Raw genomic sequence first — 10,965 nt, forward strand, 5'->3', positions numbered from 1 at the left:
GTTAGAGGAACTTGCTATGTTCATACTAAGCAATATGGCAAACTGTATGATCCAGAGAGAGTTGCCACGTTTTTATTAAGTGACATGGCAACTGACGGATTGCAGGTTAGAGGAACTTGCCATGTTCGTACTAAGCAATATGACAAGCTGTTCATATACAGCTCCAGAGAGCGGTTACCATGTCTGTATTCAGTAATATGGTAAGTCCATAAGAGGGAGTTGCCATGTTCTTATTCAAAAGTTGAGGATCAAGAACAAATTGCTATGATTGCGTACATTGACATAGCAAAACCGCCATAAGCCTAACATTCCAGAGACACGCTACATAACAATTTCTGCAAGATCTCGAACAAATGTTTGCACTAAAACATTCTAAATCAAGGGTTCATACATAACGAACAAATCAACCAAAATCAAAGCACTACGAATGAACATGTACACTGTCAAAACTCTGAACTCAAGCCAACTAATGGCTACACCGCGGGGAGCACCCCCAGCAACAAGAACCGACATCTCGTACCATTCCACCGCGGATTCGCCCAAAAATGGCCACGGAATCACAGAGGTGCATCGGGGGAACAAAAAATTGCGCGGCGTTGTGGTGTAGATTGCCACGGGTGGAATGCAACTGCGGCTATCCTATCTACACGGCGGGACTCCCCGGCGATGGGGAACAACATCCTGCACCCTTCCGTCGCGGATTCACCATGGAACCGCAGCGGGGTCGAAAGAGAAGCGCCAACAAGATGAAACGCGAGCAGCGAGGGGTTAACTGAGCGAAAATGAAAGCAATGAGGGATTCGCGCGGTTACCTCAACGCGGCTTCGGAGTCGACAAGGTGGATCGGTTGAGTGGGGACTCCCGACGATGGGGACCGACCTCCATGACACTTCCGCCGCGGTTTCGCCGAGAAGTTGCCGCTGAATAGCCTCCCAACGACCCAACTGCCGCCACGAGAGAGGCAGCGCGCAGTCGAATGCGGTGGGGATAAATGAGTAACCGGCGAGGGTGACAATAGTGGGTGAGTGGGCGTTCGGGCAAGCAGCGGTTCCACCGCACGACCCTGTGTGCTGACGTCGCTGACGTGGCATTAGAGCCAGGTGAGTTGCTATAAGATTCGCACAACCAGAATGTACAAAGATCAACATGTTTGGACCAAGTTGCTTCGTGTCACATGTATGACACTTAGTGGGTGAACTTTTTGTAAAAAGTTATATTTTCGCTACTTTCTAACAAAGGTCATATTTTACCCTAAAAAGAAGGTCAGATTTATCTTCTTTTTTACTACGAAAATGCTAAACCTACGAAGGGCCTGTAAGTCTACGAAACATGCGAAACTAATCTACCCCCCCCCTCCGGATTTTCAGGGGGTGGGCCCCAGCCTCTTCTAACAACCAATCCTAATCTTCCACAATGGTTATTACGTAAACGTGCGTAGCTTTCTTACGTAAGTCTAGCATTACTCTTTTAACTATTGCAATCAGACACTTTTGGTTTCTCTCGAAACTCTAGCTTTTTTGTCGAGCCGGATAGCTTCTCATTTGCTATGGCTTGGACCTTTTATGACGGATCTCGGCGCACAGACTCCTTTTTCTATATTTTTAGAGAGAGACAATTAATATATGATCTATGTGAAGCTGCTACAGGTATGCGAATGATGCATAATTACTTTTGCATTAGAGGAGTAGCCGCCGATCTACCTTATGGATGGATCGATAAATGTCTAGATTTCTGTGATTATTTTTTATGCGGAGTTGTTAGAATATCAACAACTTATTACACAGAATCGACACATGTCATTCTGAAATGGCATCTAATTTTGCATCTTGCCTTCTTCCTCCTTTTTCTGTGTTGGCATTTCGCCGAGCAGTTGTCGTCCAACCGCCCATTCGAGGAGAGCACGTCCATGGACGACGAGAGCACAGGGGCTCGAGGCGACGCCGTTGGACAGGTGCACGCAACTAAAAGCTGGAAGGCGCCAACGGCAATTCCCCTCGTCTTCCTCTTCAATTTCTCGAACTCGCGTCCCTCCTTCCTGCCGGAGGCACTGAACAGAAGCGAGAGTGCCACTGCGATTCGGTAAAGCATGTACACTTCGTGTGACTCGTGAATCCAAGCCACCAAACCCGAGCCTCGCAATGGTGCACATCCAGCCGCTCGAGGTGTCTGTCGAGGCCGGCAACCTCGCCGACCCCGCCGCGGCCGCGCTCGATGACGACGGCCGCCCGCGCCGCACCGGCACCGTCCTCACCGCAAGCGCGCACATCGTCACCGCCGTCGTCGGCTCCGGCGTCCTCTCGCTCGCCTGGGCCACCGCGCAGCTCGGCTGGGTCGCGGGTCCCACCACCACGGCGCTCTTCGGCGGCGTCATCTACTACAGCTCCACGCTTCTCGCCGACTGCTACCGCACCTGCGACCCTGCCGCCGGCACCCGGAACCACTCCTACATGGAGGCCGTCCGAGCCATCCTCGGCGGCGCCAAGGTGAAGTTCTGCGGCGTCATACAGTACACCAACCTCGTCGGCATCACCATTGGCTACACCATCGCCGCCTCCATCAGCTTCCATGCCATCACGAGGGCCAACTGCTTCCACGACAAGGGGCACGACAACGCGTGCCACAGCTCCAGCACGCCCTACATGATCGGCTTCGGCGCCGCGCAGATGGTCTTCTCTCAGATACCCAACTTCGATCAGATACGGTGGCTCTCCGTCGTCGCCTCCGCCATGTCCTTCACCTACTCCGGCATCGGGCTCGGGCTCGGGATCGCCCAGACCGTGGCCAACGGCGGGTTCCGAGGCACCCTCACCGGCGTCGCCATCGGCACGGCGGGCGTCACCGTGATGCAGAAGCTGTGGCGCGTCCTGCAGGCGCTGGGCAACATCGCCTTCGCCTACTCCTTCTCCAACGTGCTCATCGAGATCCAGGACACCATCAAGGCGCCACCGCCGTCGGAGGCAGCCGTGATGAAGAAGGCCACGGCGCTGAGCGTGGCCACCACCACGGCGTTCTACGTCATGTGCGGGTACATGGGCTACGCGTCCTTCGGCAACGGCGCGCCGGACAACCTCCTCACCGGGTTCGGCTTCTACGAGCCCTTCTGGCTGGTGGACGTCGCCAACGCCGCCATCGTCGTGCACCTCGTCGGCGCCTACCAGGTCTTCTGCCAGCCCATCTTCGCCTTCGTCGAGCGCTGGGCCGCCGCCAGATGGCCAGAGAGCGGCTTCGTCACGCGGGAACTTGGGGTGGGGCCGTTCGCGGTGAGCGCGCTCCGGCTTGTCTGGCGCTCGGCGTTCGTGTGCCTGACCACCCTGGTCGCCATGGCGATGCCATCCTTCGGCGCCATCGTGGGGCTCATGGGCGCGCTCTCCTTCTGGCCGCTCACCGTCTACTTCCCCGTGGAGATGTACATGAAGCAGCGCGCCGTGGCGCGCGGGAGCGCGAGGTGGCTCTGCCTCAAGGCGCTCACCGTCGCCTGCCTCGTCGTGTCGGTGGCCGCCACCGTGGGATCAATCGCCGGCATGGTCGGCGCGTTCAAGGTGTTCCGCCCTTTCAGTGGCTAGTAGGAGTAGTATGGTGTCATCAAGTACGTATACTTCAGTATAGGGAATTCCTCATTACGTATGCATTGATGGTGCAGACTAATGCATTGACGCTTGTCAGTTGTCATGGCGCGTTTGTAATTGTTTTTTCTTTTTGAAAAGGGGACTTCTCGGCCTCTGCATCAGAACGATGCATACGGCTACTTCAATAAATAAAATATGTTCAACAAAGTCATAGAGTCTTCAACAAAATAAAGGCGAGATCACAAAGAACCTCGAAGCTATACCAAGAAAAGGCCAAAGAGCCACAACCAGCTGGTAAAATAAAGATAGGAAAACTAATTGCCTATCCTATTACATGACCGCCAACCAAACCGATTAAAGATATCCCGCGCTACCATCTCACACCGGACAGATCCAGTAACCAAACGCTCGCTGGCCTCCGTCGGAGTGAGTAAGGACCACATACGGATCAGCGCCGTAGCACGGAATATAACCTGCAAAAATTGAATAGTAGTTATTTTGTTAAAAACCAAATCATTTCTGCAGTTCCAAATTGCCCGTAACAACGCATACACTCCTACATGAATATATCTAGCTGTATCGGACTCTATCCCATCCAGCCATGTTCCAAATAACGACCCGATCGTACTCGGAGAAGTAATGTTAAAGGCGATTTGCACGGTGCGCCACAGAATTCTCGCCAAAGGACAGTCAAGGAAGAGATTTGTAATTGTACTGGAGACGAAAGTTTGGTGGTTTCATTCTTTGACCATGGAAAATAACCACATGAATTTTGAAGAGAAACATCAGAAGATGAACCGTTATACAAATTCTATCAACGAATAACTTTAGATGTGAAAAATGTCAGTTCCGAAACATGGTGATTTAACTGGAAGCATCACAAACTTCGCCAAAGACTAACACACAAAGAACAATTCTACAGATTATACTGAAATAAACTGACTGGCATTCAAGGGCAGGTTCAGTTGCTCAAGTTTCAGTTCTTGAAGTTCCGAAAGCCAACTCCAGAAATACCTGCAACGCAGTCCAGGTTAATTTGCAAGAGAGCCATTCCTCATCCGCCATATGCTCCATATAAAACATCTCAAGTAATCACAAGAAGTAGTAACATCTGTGCTTCATAAGAACGGAATAATTATATATTTCATATGCACATGGCGATGATTACAGGCTACCAGATTTTTTTTTCTCTCTTTTCTAAAGAATACACGTTCCTAACTTCGTGTATAGAGCCTCCCTGGATGATTATTTTTGTCCATCCATCAACCCAATGGCCTCCCCTTGTTATTCACTCTTTGTACGAACGGTAGTAAGCTGCACATTCTTCATTCTGAATACCAAAGATGCTGGGGAACTGGGGCCAACAATAACCTTCCTCAAATCCATGAATGGTATTTTCACTGTTTGAATAAACAGAAGAGAATTAAGGGTATATATGTTCAGGTGTGTGAAATGATCACAGAAGGGAAGATCCGAACTTGGGGATTCTATCACAGGGTGCTCGGATCCATCCAATCTGCCCTCTCTCATTGTCATATATCACCATCTGATCCTGCATTGTAATATCTGCAACAAGAGAGAAGTAGCATCATTTTGCTGTACATGATTTGAAAGAGATCATGGACTTTCAAGCTATGTTGCTTGGTTGTTATGCCTGAACTTCCTACCTCCAACAATGTTCAGATCCTTGAGTCCAATCTCTGATCCGTTAAGGATGCCCAAACATGCATTCCCGTATTTCTGGCACCAACATAGCAACAACTATTTAGTAACCAAGAACTTGGGAGTTATTTACAGAATAATCTATCGGGTTGCAGGAAGCTTACAGTGACGATGAGGTAGTTCTCAGGAGGGATCTCCATGAGTGCCTTCTTGCCATTGGCAAAGTTCAGAACCAATGATTTGAACTCCTTCTTGACATCAAGCACGGATTTGAATGGTTTCTTTCCTTTCCAGCATAGAGGCAGAGAGGGGTCAGACACCTCTTTCAGCGCCTTGCTTAGATCACCCTTAAGCTGGAATAAACAAAACCTCATGAGCTTGATACATCTGTGTGATAATCCTAATTCCATATTAGAATATGAAAAAAGTTGTGAAACTTACTGCAGTGACAAGCGATTGATATGGCTGTGAAGAAAAGTAGGTGAACGAGCTTCCGCTGTCCAATACTACTTCCATTGGTCTCACGCCAAGTGACCGGCCACCAAAATACAGGCTTGCTGAGCCAGGTGAGTAATAATTCCTGGAAATGCGATTCAGAAAAATAAATGGGAGAATGTGCTCACAACTAGTATATGAGAACAAATCAAATTAAAATAGGAAATGAAGAAAGTAAGTCAAATAAAATTAAAACCACGGCAAATACTTGTCGTGGTTTTAGTTCAAATTTGACCTAAAACCACAACAAGTATTTTGGAATGGAGGGAGTATAATTTTTTCGAAAAGGAACTATGAAGTATATAACTGCTAGTGATTTCCAAGGAAAATATAGCATGTTAATGTCGTTAGTCTACAGTTTTGCAATTCATTAGATCCTTTCCATAATAGTTGTGAGCGACTAGTCAACTACACATTAGTGGTTAAGAAAGTGAAATACACACCTATTTCTGAACATCATTACAAGCAGGCAATGAGCACTTGTTCTTTCTACAAAATATTGTGTGGCAAAAAAATCATCAAAAATAGGGCTCACCTGAATGCACTCCTAGCCATTGGTACCCATGTTGCACGTGAATAAGGCACGAGATTATCCCCAAAGAAGAGGAATCCCCCTCCTCTCATGCTGAGGCAGTGGCCAACCACGTTCTTGGTGATACCATGCTGCTTGAGCTGTGAAAGCAGGCTGATCGATCCACTCCCAAGCCCAAGCACACCATCAGTGGGCGCAACCTCAGTGCTGCTCCCGACCTCCTGGTCATACCCACACCTGAAGGCAAGAAAATAACCAGTTCAAGTGACTCACCATGCAATGTTAGTTTTATTTTACAAGTTCCAAGTAAGCATACCCGAATGCAAGACTGGGGCGGACAACGGAGGCATTCGCAAGGCGGACTGCAAAACTGTCGTTGACGAGCACGCCAAGGGATGAACCCTGGTCGGCATACTTAACTTCATAGTCACACTGCTGCTTCGGTGAGTCGCACTTGTGGTTTTTACTGAGGCCGCCATGCAGAGAGGCGCACAGCTGATCAACACACGGTACCAGCTTGTTCTTTGTTGGTCTGTAGAGCGGGTGTGGCACCTACACCCACAATTAACATGCAGAACATCATAAGAATCCTTGATGAGAAAGGCGATACCAAATTTGGCTTTCACATATGAAATTCCCAACAATGTAATACGAAACGCGTAAATGGGGCAATTACACATATGCATGAAATCCATAGATAGTATTTTCATTGAATTCATTATATCCATCGATATGTATGTGTATAAAGAGTGAATCAAGCTCCAACTTTCTGTACCAAAATAATATGATGGGCCCCTGATGCCTTGAACACCAACCCTTGGACCAGGAACAGCCAACAGTGACAACGACTCAAACTCAGTGCCTTGCCTCAAGTCAAGGGTCCAATGGCAGCAAACGTAAACAGGATTGGATAAATAAGGAAGGAAAGGGAATGGTAGCCCCACCTTGGAGCAGCTGACGCAGGGGGCGTCGCACTGCAGCCAGGTGAGGTCGCTGCCGGTGTCGACGTCAAGGAAGTATGGTTTCGCCGGGTTGCCAATGTTCATGGCCACGTAGTACAACCTGCACAAGGAATCGCCATCCAGGAAAATCAGGATCAGAATGTCTCACCACAGCAACTTGTGTCGACTCGTCAAGGCTGATCGATGTTTCTCCAAAACAAAACAGAAAACAAGGCCAATCGATAATGGTAAAACTCAGTTCACCAACAAGGCTAAAAATGCTCCTCCGCAAAACAAAACAAAAAAGGCTAAAAATGCTGGAATTGGCATACAAAAATAGGCACAGAGATGTATGGACGGCACTGGCGAGTAGGGCCAAAATCCACAATCAGTTGATTGATGGGTTGGGTTGGGTTGGTCCGGGAGGGAGGAGGCATACCCGTGGGGGTAGACGTTGCCGTAGAGCTGGAACACGGCGGAGGAGGCCTCCGGGTCGTCGTCTGCGTGGGCGGTCCTCGCCGGCCTGTCCGCGCGCGCCGGCAGCAGGACCGCCAGCAGCAGGAGCAGCAGGAGGCCGGCCGGCGGGGCCCACCTGGCAGCCATGGTAGGAGGCGAGGCAGGGGAGACGGAGACCTCGGCCTGAGCAGAAGGATGGAAGGAAAGGAGACTGGGACGGATTGACTAGTTTGCCTTGCCCCCCACCCTCACAGCACGGCTCGGCTCAGGGGAGGGAGGGAAGGATGGGGATGGATGGCAAGAGCGAATGGGAGGGACGGCGGTTTTTATAAGGAGAGAAGAAGAAGCAGTGTGTGCGTGCCTTGTATTGCGATGAAAGCTTCGTTTCGTTTCCTTTGGCTGCGGCAAGGAACAGAAAAGGCTTGCGCTCCAGTTTGTTGTTGCCTTCCTCCCTTTCCGGTGACCTTTTCACCCCGAGTCAAGTCAAGTAGTTCTATGTTGCCGGGCCTTCTTTTCTTTTGGTTGATTCGCTGGAGAAAGGTATTGCCTGGTTTATCAGCTTTGCATCATTTTTCTACTACCTACTCCCTCCGTTCCAAAATAGATGACTCAACTTTGTACTAACTTTAGTACAAAGTTGGGTCATCTATTTTGGAACGGAGGGAGTATGTGGCAATGATGGGTTGAGGAGATGCTACTACTTCGCTTGTTCCAAATTACTACTGGCCGGAATCATAAGGAAAGAGGTGAACTTCCGGAGAAACAAAGAGAGGGTTTAGGGAAAGGTATCTTTGGTCTTCCAACATCCTGCAAGTCTTACATTTTCCTTTAACTATCTTAATTGCTCTTTCAACACGAAGCTTGACTTGGGGTGGTCGGAGAAGGAGTTAAAGCGGCATGGATGCATACTCCTTCCGCCCACGAATAAATGTACATTTGGTTTTAAAATTTATCCATAAAAAAATATAAATCTATATTCCCAATACATTTTAGAATAGAAAAAATGTATCCTCATCATACAGTAATCAGGACCAATAACATTCAACACATGGTTTCCTAACTTTCTACATGCACTTAGCTCATTAGAGGTCGAGTAATTAAAGAGTAGGGAGATGGTGGCTTACACCTTTTCAATGCATTTTTTACTTCTTTTTATAATCTGTCCTAAAATTTATATATGTACACTTATTCGTGGATAGAGGGAGAGGGAGTACCTCTTTGCCGTTCATTGTACAGACTGATTGCGCTGCAGTTGTGAATGTGCTGAATGAAGCGGGATGTACTGTAAAGTTTATGATTGTGGGAAACTGCATAGCACTTCAGCACCCTAATACGGGTGTGGCTCTTTATATATACTAGATGAATCCCCGCGCGTTGCAGCGGAAAAATAGGCTATTGAAAAAGTTAGATGTAGACAATTAACAAATCTTGAGAATATTATAAGTACAAATGTTATGCCAGCACGATAAAAAAATACAAACTATTGATCACCTGTTTGGTGTTAAACCCTTAATGGTTATAATATCATATAATGCATGAAAAAAAAGCGGACAATTGGTAGAGGCAATTGTATAAAGAAGTCAAAGGTGCCAACTTCCTTATGATCAGTTGTGCTACACATTAAAACAAACGACAATTACTTGTGTGTGTTTTTGCTGAACGCTGCAATTGCTAAAATCTATGTAACATCTCAAAAGATTTATCTAACTAGAAAAAGTCATATAAAAATATACTGAATGGACCTCTATTGAAGCACATAGTGCTAAATACTAACATGTTAGCGTTACAGTATTTTTGTTTGTTATCCCTATTTCCGTTGTGCGGTCAGGCAAAATGAATAAAAAAATTACTAATTGAGAATCCTAGTTAATAAAGTAACTAAACTTTATTTGCAGGTAAATGAAGTATCTAAACTTGCCGTTGGTAGAAAAAAATGCAACGGTACCAAGATATCTCTAGAAACATATTATTCTTGGTCTTTCATGTAGAAGTCAGTCTTTATCTGCAGAAGACCCAAGCGACTCCGGCGATGAAACATATCTTGTAGTTGTAAATTGAAGTTGACGGTTAAATAATGAGAAAAACCATGCATCCATTTATATGACATCAATGTATTACTTGAGGTATTGTGCTAGTGTAGATATGGAAAATCATTAAGTAGAAGGCAAAATATATACCATAGGCATGGAAAAACCTTAAGCAAAACCATCACAATCTTATGTCAATTCTATAATTATCTGCTATGTTAGGAGAGAATTCATTTGCTATAATAAATGGATATTTGATATTTCTCATACAAAACTCTGCTAGTGCCTGAAATGCCATGTATATGATTAACCATGTGGACACTTTATTATCTTCTAGGGGCAATAAAATGTCAGTTCAGAATGGTACAGAATGACATGAATAGAACGGTAGAAATACTATGGTGAATTGCTGTTCAGAATCTAGGGGCATTCTACAGTACGATGGATGGAAAGCGCCACGATGAAGAAAAAAAAGTATTGCCTCTAGGCATGCAAATATAATGGAACGGGTAGAACTATGTTTCTTCAAATAGATAAAAAGTTATTTACCTGGCTCACTCCTCGCGATGTACATGATCGTCCGCAGTTCACAGCTCTCATATGTTTGATCAATAATCCAGTACCAAAATCTGAATATGTTGCCTCGTTCTTAGTTACAGTATGCAATTGAACAAAGCAAACTGGGCAAAAAAAAACTATCATAAAAAGTCAAGAATACTTCCATATCCCAATATTCTACGCAAGCATAGAAACTTGAGCTCTATAGGAGGACATGTACTGATAAACAACGAAACAGAACAACTAACGCAACAGGACGAATTACTGCAAATCATCGATCTTCAGAAATGGAAATATAGAAATATAGATAAATATATCATTGGGGGCGGGGTGGGGTGGGGGGCATGCTTTGGTGGAGCCATGGTGAGGCGATGACCGTTGTATGTTTCGCACAAGGAGAAGCAGTATTCCATTTGTGAAGAATATATCATGTGGAGATCAAGCTGTTTTATAGGGAGGGCACACAAATATGCAGGGAAGGGGAGAAGACGGCACACTTTTTGTTGATCGCCTAGCTCAGTTTATGTCCAACCGTTTCTAGTGGATTTGATGAGTATCTGTGATGGGCTGCTTTAATTAATCGCCAGTTCGGTAGGTGGCGGAAAACAAAACGTTTGGAAACGAATGGGCTGCCATGCACACGTTAGAGTAATGGGCTGCTAGTTTGCTAGCAATAGATAATTGAATGGACGGAAGAACACATCTCAGGACAAAAACTGAATGGCCAT

The 10,965-nt window shown here is 46.5% G+C and overlaps 2 protein-coding genes and 1 long non-coding RNA gene across 5 annotated transcripts in view; 1 reads left to right on the top strand and 2 right to left on the bottom strand.

Annotated features, from left to right (window-relative positions):
* The window catches only part of LOC123106783 (uncharacterized), a 5,449-nt gene extending 4,419 nt beyond the window's left edge, over positions 1 to 1,030 (bottom strand). For all 3 annotated transcript variants that reach the window (XR_006451484.1, XR_006451482.1, XR_006451483.1), the window contains exon 1: positions 813 to 1,030. This is a non-coding gene — a long non-coding RNA (uncharacterized lncRNA). The remainder of the gene's footprint in view (positions 1 to 812) is intronic.
* Positions 1,031 to 1,808: 778 nt separating this feature from the next.
* LOC123102837 (amino acid permease 4-like) lies at positions 1,809 to 3,927 on the top strand. Its single transcript, XM_044524272.1, has one exon. The coding sequence runs from the start codon at positions 2,139 to 2,141 to the stop codon at positions 3,561 to 3,563; it is 1,425 nt and encodes a 474-aa protein (XP_044380207.1). The 5' UTR covers positions 1,809 to 2,138; the 3' UTR covers positions 3,564 to 3,927.
* A 756-nt stretch (positions 3,928 to 4,683) lies between these two features.
* On the bottom strand, positions 4,684 to 8,030 carry LOC123102838 (aspartic proteinase Asp1). Its single transcript, XM_044524273.1, has 9 exons — positions 7,636 to 8,030; positions 7,200 to 7,317; positions 6,572 to 6,807; positions 6,259 to 6,492; positions 5,670 to 5,808; positions 5,393 to 5,581; positions 5,234 to 5,306; positions 5,045 to 5,132; positions 4,684 to 4,966 (listed from the first exon to the last, which is right to left on the bottom strand). Exons 1-9 carry the CDS (start codon positions 7,797 to 7,799, stop codon positions 4,855 to 4,857), a joined length of 1,353 nt encoding a protein of 450 aa, XP_044380208.1. The 5' UTR covers positions 7,800 to 8,030; the 3' UTR covers positions 4,684 to 4,854.
* Between the last annotated feature and the right edge of the window lie 2,935 nt (positions 8,031 to 10,965).

The sequence above is a fragment of the Triticum aestivum genome, chromosome 5A, assembly GCF_018294505.1.
Source record: "Triticum aestivum cultivar Chinese Spring chromosome 5A, IWGSC CS RefSeq v2.1, whole genome shotgun sequence".
Classification (NCBI taxonomy): Eukaryota; Viridiplantae; Streptophyta; class Magnoliopsida; order Poales; family Poaceae; genus Triticum; species Triticum aestivum.

Bases quoted from the DNA above. Each gene is read 5' to 3' on its own strand.
- LOC123102838 (XM_044524273.1), bottom strand. From the start codon at position 7,799: ATGGCTGCCAGGTGGGCCCCGCCGGCCGGCCTCCTGCTGCTCCTGCTG. The intron at 7,318-7,635 runs GTATGCCTCCTC...TTCCTTGTGCAG, and splicing joins GGCAACGTCTACCCCCACGG to GTTGTACTACGTGGCCATGA. The intron at 6,808-7,199 runs GTGGGGCTACCA...TTGTGGGTGTAG, and splicing joins CCTGCGTCAGCTGCTCCAAG to GTGCCACACCCGCTCTACAG.
- LOC123102837 (XM_044524272.1), top strand. From the start codon at position 2,139: ATGGTGCACATCCAGCCGCTCGAGGTGTCTGTCGAGGCCGGCAACCTC.